General features: G+C 34.3%; 1 protein-coding gene across 3 annotated transcripts; it reads left to right on the top strand.

Moving 5' to 3' along the window:
• Positions 1-1223: 1223 nt before the first annotated feature.
• Positions 1224-4149, top strand: LOC107610440 (putative serine/threonine-protein kinase PBL28). Of its 3 annotated transcripts, none has more exons than XM_021108624.2 (9): positions 1224-1751; positions 2014-2136; positions 2321-2554; positions 2631-2866; positions 2946-3072; positions 3161-3232; positions 3312-3492; positions 3582-3714; positions 3796-4149. In XM_021108624.2, the coding sequence occupies exons 1-9, from the start codon at positions 1679-1681 to the stop codon at positions 4045-4047; spliced, it is 1431 nt and encodes a 476-aa protein (XP_020964283.1). In that variant the 5' UTR covers positions 1224-1678; the 3' UTR covers positions 4048-4149. The 3 variants fall into 3 exon arrangements, with proteins under 3 accessions (XP_020964283.1, XP_020964282.1, XP_020964280.1); XM_021108623.2 differs by having other exon boundaries at positions 1990-2115; XM_021108621.2 differs by having other exon boundaries at positions 1225-1751; positions 1990-2136.
• Positions 4150-6993: the final 2844 nt, after the last annotated feature.

The following is a 6993-nucleotide window of genomic DNA, read 5'->3' as shown; positions in this document are numbered from 1 at the left end:
TTAATATGAGTTGATTTCATGTGAAAATAATAGTTAAAAATTATTAGATAATAATTTAATTAAATATATCATATTATTTAATAATTTTTATTTAATGTACTATAGAATCATTATTTCTCTAGTAAAACCTTACTGTAACGTGAGGACTAAGTCAAACCAAATTAACTAGTAGTTTATATTATATGATATTATATATATATATAAGAAAAACAAAGACATAGAAGCATGTACTTTACCGAAGCTCACACACATACACAGTTACACACACGTGATCTCTCTTTGCCATGAGTTGCATAATAACTTTTCATTTTCTCCTTAAAATCATGTCTCCTAACGAAGTTTGATCCTTGAAGCACCACAATCTGTGATGTTATGTACTTTGATTTAGCCTCAACTTTCTAGAGATCTCTAATACATAACATAACTCCACGGGGATCATTCTTACATGGATGATGTTATTGTTTTTGGCTTTTGTAGTTTACCTTAACTCAGAATCATCACGTTATGTCTTTTACCATTGCTCCATGGTCCACTTGTCATGTTCTTCTCTTTTACCACTTTGCTGCACAACAATGCATCATGCTGATGCTCTTATCTTATGAAATTATGGGAAAAAAAAAAGAGATAAACAAAAATCAAAATCTTCTAAGTTCTATTTATAAAGTATTGAAACGCCAACATGTGACAAATACAAGAAAGTGTTTGGTTTCATTCTTTTATTAGGTCCAAACACAACTTTAGAGACTAATTAAATTGTGGTTTATGCTTATAAAAACCTTTAGATTTATGAGCTTCTCTGAGGAATAATGGAACTTGCAAAATAATGGTGAAAAGGTATTTGATATAAGTAGTACTTGAAAGAAGTCTATATATATTGTGGCATGCATTTTCCTCTGGGGTTGAGAGATTCCTTGGGAATATTTTGGGATTTGGAATTCCAAATTTCTCATTAGGCTGGAAAATATATATTGTGGGTTTAACAACAAAGATCAAAAGAAAGCAGCAAGTTCAGCTGTCCACTTCAATGAAGACAACCTGTTTAAAGTATGTTCCAGCTTTTCCTGTTACCTTTCTTAGCTGTTTAGTATATATAGTCAACCAAGTTCCACTGTTGGATTCTTGTGTTGCTACTTGCCAGTGCTACACTCTCTTACTCTTCTTATCTTCATTCATTCATACCCTTTTCAAGCATTTTTTATTGCTTTCTCTTTCCACTTCCTCGGTAAGTATGTAACTTGAGAGCCATGCAAAGTGTGACTTCAAAATTCTTCTCAAATTTTCACCATTATATAAAGCAGTTTACTGTCTATTCCCTTTGATGATTGTTACATTACATTTTGTATTTCTAGTAAGTTCTGTCATCAAAATTGCCCACTATGCTATTTTTGACTAAAAAATTGACTTTCATTGTCACTTTGTGGATGAGAGATCTTAGTTTGTGATGTAGCTCCATTATTGATTGATTGTATGCTAGTTCCCTCTTTTTTCTTTATTGCTCTTCTGTCTAGTTTGACTGAGATTATTTCATGTTTCATAAAACTGTGCATAGTTCCTATTTCTCTTGAAGAGCTTATAAGAATGAGAAATATGTAAGCCTGTTTATTTGAGTGTGTTTTAGTGCTTGTAGAAAAAGCAAGAAGAGTCTATCATGAAGTTCATAGGGTGATGCTTGTTGACAATGCGATTGCTATGGGGGATAAAGTTGCCCATACTCATATTCATTCAACTTTTATGTCTCAGCAAATTATATGGTAAGTGTTTATATCTTTTTCCCTTTACCATATTCATTAGCAACTTTTGTTTTCCATAACAAAAAGCATTGAATTTGTCTATCAAATTTCCATTTGCAAGCTATGAATTATTGGACAAAGACTATATGTTTCCATTTTCTCATGGAAAGTAAAGTAGTAAACTACATGTTGATCTTCAATATATATAGATAAAATTAGTGTCAATGAGAAGATCCAATGACAAATTTGTTGACTGCAGCTGAGGCTTTGTTCACTTTGAAAGGTTCACTTGGCAGATCACAGCAATTGGGATGCAGCATTGTGAAGTATCCGTGTCGAATGCAATGGCCGTGTCGCCTTAACTGCTATAAACTAAAAGATCCAGGTGCTTTATCACTGATTCTCTGTAAGCTCCTTCTCTATGTTTCTCTGAATTTGTGTGTACTGTGTAGTATTTTGTTGTTCAGAGAGATATGTGTAATTTGTTAACATGATTATAAAATTAACTTTCTAAAGTTTTTATACTCTTAGTGTAACATCAAGAAATCAATCATAAGAATGATGAGAAAAGATCCTTACTTGAGAAACAGGTGGAATAGCAGCAAAGGTGGATGGAAACAATGACATTCCAACACTTACACCTGTTCAAGAAGCTCAAGTTAACAGGCAGGGTGAAAGAAGGGCTGCTGCCGCCACAGTTGGTGGCGTTGCTGCCGCCTTATTGGTGATTATCATTGTGGTAATTGTGTATATCTGCTTGATGCGTCTTAAAAGAATCATGAGGCAAACATCTGAGAGTGCTTCTTCTATGCCATCTCCCACAGGTAAGTTGAGATTTTTCATGTTATTTACTTTGAGATTTTTGGTTAAAATTTGATCTGATGTTGTGGATTCTTACAGTTGAGATGGGAAGAAGCAACAACTCTCTGCAAGTAAACGAATTGTGTCCATATTATGCACACAATGCAAGGCAGTTAACAATTTTAGAACTAGAACAAGCTACAAGATGTTTCAATCAAAGTAATATTGTAGGTGAAGATAGATTTGGTTTGGTTTACCAGGGCTTGCTTCAAGATGGATCTATTGTGGCTATAAAGAGGAGAATGTCTTCTCTAACGACGAATTTCATCGGCGAGGTAGATAAATTTGAACATTAAAAACAGACATGCTTGATATGCATATTACATCATGTTGATATATAATAAGTGATGACAGGTGAGGAAGATATCATGCATTCATCATATGAATCTTGTGAAGCTTATAGGCTACTATGAAGATGGCTATCAACAATTACTAGTGTATGAACATCTCCCTAATGGCCATGTAGGGAATCACCTATATGGTACTCTGCCTCTCTTTCTTTTGAGTTTGCTTTTATTGTTTTACCTCTCTTTATTATTCTGCTTAATGTGTAACTTTTCTTATTGCAGATAGTGAAGGTTTGCCTATTGGAAAGTTAGACTTGTGGAGGAGGTTATCCATTGCTTTAGGAGCATCCAAAGGTTTGTCCATCTTTACTATTGATTATCCTTTTAGAATTCAAAATAAACAACTTATTAGTCTATTATACTTTGCAAACAGGACTGGAACATCTTCACAGTTTGGATCCTCCTTTGGTTCACACCAATTTCAGAACTCAAAATGTTTTTTTGGATGGAAGTTACACTGCCAAGGTTTCGGATTACGGATTCGGCACATTGCAAAGAGAAGTTGATCAGGCTGCAGCCTCATCTTCATGCATAGATTGCTTTCTTGACCCAGAGTATGCTAACTACACTATGCTGTTTTTCTTTTTATAGTTTTAGCCTTTCCTTGTTGATTTATGGTGCATGAACATTTTTCTTTGGCAAGGTTGAGTTCACCAGAAAACTATACACAGCAGAGTGATGTATACAGCTTTGGAGTCTTCTTACTGGAGTTGATTAGTGGTTGTGAAGTTTATAACAGAAACATGTCAACCTTAGAAGAAAACCTAGTATTCCAGGTACATAAATATTAGGTATATTCATTACATGCTTTTTAATAAACACTGGTAACTCAGTAAATGATAATGATGTATTTGAAGGCAAAGGCAAAGGCAAAGGATAGTGATGGGTTGGAGAAGTTGGTTGATGTAACATTAGGAGAGCATGAAAAAGATGGTGCAAGGAGAATGGTGAGGTTGGCATTATTATGCATAAGCAAGAGTTATAGAAGGCCATCAATGGGGCAAATAGTGCAAGAGCTAGAGCGGATTCAAAGAGAGATTGCTCCTTTTTATTCACAAGTCAATGAGGACATTGGTGTCGTCACTCTTGGGAGTGAACTTTTCCAATAAGCCTATGCATTTGGTTACTGTTATGGCATAGCGTTCCTAAAAGGAAAATTCATTTGTAATTACATTCTTCAAAGTAAATAAAATATTGAAATTAGTGGAACTATATATTGGATACGGGTATTACAAGTTGCCGAATCTTTTAAATATGGGCTTTGAAATGCAAAAATATTGGAATTATTGTGTTTAACTAAAATATGGAAAGCAATTTATAAAGTAAAAAATCATAAGAGATGATTTGTAATTTTTATTTTTTAATCTCAAAAGAATTAAATCGTCGAGGTCAATTTCTATTTTTAGTAAAAAAATTGTCTATGGTAATTTTGGTTTGCATGACGACATACAACCATAGTTGTGAAAATTTTGAATTTATCTTATATTTTGGTATTTTAGAATTTTAAACCCCACATCAAAATTAATTTGCTATTATAATTTTGTGTGAAAGGAGAATCTATATTTTTAATTACTTAAATATTGTCCTTTACTTAACTGGAGATAAATTTTAATTCAAAAACAAGATTCTCACAATTATTCTTAATATTATATTAGATTTTTTAATCAAACTAAATAATTTTTTATAAAATATTTTATGTAACCATCAATTTTTATAATATAATTTTAGCCGTCATAAATATTAAATTATTATTTATATATATACAAATTCTAAAAAATATAAATATAAATTATATTAATTTATGTATATAAATTCTAATAAATATATTTATAAATTATAAATATAGATATAAATTATTACTATTATATTGACTTAAAATTATGTGTGTAAACTTTATAAAATATGAATATAAATTGTATTAATTTATGTATATAAACTCTAATAAATACAATTATAAATTATATTTTTTTATATATAAATATCTATAAATATAAATATAAATTATTTTTGATCAAATAATAATAAAAAATAAATTTTAATGGCTCTCTGATATTTACCGTTTTTTATTCAATTCCAAAACAGATCAAAATATATCCAGAGTAAGGGTATAAATTGATCGTCCTGGAGCAGGCGACCCTTCTTTGATGCCCTTATCTTTCATAGGGACATTGGAAGATGTCTCATCTCTAAAAAAGTTTCCTGGCTTCCAAGGAGGATGAGGTCTAGATTGGAGGGATGGCTGAGGTTGTTGTGGCCTAGGCAAGGACGAATGATGTCGTCCTTGAGGAGAAATAGATCTTTTAGTGTTTGCTTGCCTGGCCAAATGGTAGGTGGATTTGAAGATGGAGTCATAATCTGGGGTTTCTGGTGGTGAATATGTGGAAGGGAATAAGACAGGTGAATATGAGGGGTATGGTTTGGCATACATGGATAATGGGTCTATGGACAGCGTCTGGGGTACAGTCGTTTTGCTTTTGTCCATCTCAATTTGTCGAAGTTGAGCCTTGACTTGATCCAATTCTCTGTTCTTCTTTTGGAATTCTGGGCCAAAGTAGCGATTGTCAATGTAGGCCTTGAGTTCTTGATCAAGTTGAAAAGCTTGTGCAGAAAGTCGATCTTTGAGTTCAGCCACTTGTTCTGCCATAGAACTTAATTGTACTGAGAGACCCTCAGTTTTCTCTACAAGAGTATCAAGAGTGTGATCTATCCGGAGCAGTACTTTATTTTGGCTGACTGCATTATCTGTATGCCAATTGAGCACCTCTTCTTGAGGAGTTGTTGCTTGATGTCCATGTGGAGTGATTCCTTGAGGTATCACATAAGGTCTCCTTGTGATTTTCTTTTCATCAGTTTGGGTCACTAAAGGTGGGAATTCTTCCTCATAAGATCTGAGGGTGGCGATACATGGGATTGTATCGACTGGCTGAAAAGGATAATCTGCGAAGCTTTTCCTAGACAGTTTTGTCCTCTTGATCATTGGTTTCTTTCTGAGCATTGGAGCTGATTCAGCATCATCAGGAGGCTCAGGTCTTTTATAGGAGCATGGGGCTTGTAACGACTTTTTCTTCTTTTTCTTGTTCCTCCGTCTTCTAGTATAATCTTCATCATCAGTGTCACTCCATTGATTAGCACAGTCACAGTCAGAATCACACATAGAGGGATCAACATCCCAAATGAAGTGGCCATTTACGTGAGAGACGTAAACAGGTTTTCCATTCTCATAGAAATGCACTGGTGGATCATTTTGATCATGAGTTGTTTGCACCTGAACAGGAGAGATCATATTGATCCTTCTGAAGGATGATCTTCGCAGTGAAATTTGTTTGGTCATTCCAGGTTTCTGAAAGACAGTCGTCACTGTACCATCACTATTATGGGTAATAGTTGGAGGTGCTGTAGTATGAACATCAACCTGTTCTTTTGGGAAAGCTTTCTCATAATCAGTAATCCATTCCAACGGAATGATAGAAGAAAGTTCTTCAGTAGTGATCATCCTTGGAATATTTACTATTGCAGGTCCTCCAGCACTGTCTGTGAACATGAATAGGGCTTCTCCAGTAGTGTTTGGGAGATTAAGATCAAGAGCATGATCTTGGACTCTGTAGAGGACTTGGTGATGTAAGGTGGCCTGTTCAGCATTAGAGTCTTGAATTACTCCTACCAATTGTATTTGGATTTTCAGCCTTTGACTTATCGTAGGATCTGATAATCTCATGGTGAAATTAGGAGCTATAGTAAGAATGACACTTCCATTTGAGAGTGTTGTTACTAATGCTCCGATCAAGGCATGTTGGTATTCTTTGAAAGTAGTATCTAAAAGAGCAACTTTGGCTGTTACCGGAAGAGATCTCCTTCCATGAAGGGTAAGAATGAGCCTGACTGCCCCTAGATGCATATGAGTGTAGCCTTGGTTTTGGTAGTTTTGGATGAGTTCTTGTGGGATTTCTAAGGTTATGTATTGTTCAGCAGTAGTGGCTTTTAAACCACACTGTTGGAGATTAGAGGACTGGATGACTTCTTTGGGAGGAGGAGAAGGGTTTCTATGGATGAGATGG

This window comes from Arachis ipaensis, chromosome B8 (assembly GCF_059453495.1).
Source record: "Arachis ipaensis isolate K30076 ecotype BB chromosome B8, ASM5945349v1, whole genome shotgun sequence".
Classification (NCBI taxonomy): Eukaryota; Viridiplantae; Streptophyta; class Magnoliopsida; order Fabales; family Fabaceae; genus Arachis; species Arachis ipaensis.
Note: the sequence above shows the minus strand (reverse complement) of the source record. Positions and strands in the feature narration are given on the sequence as shown.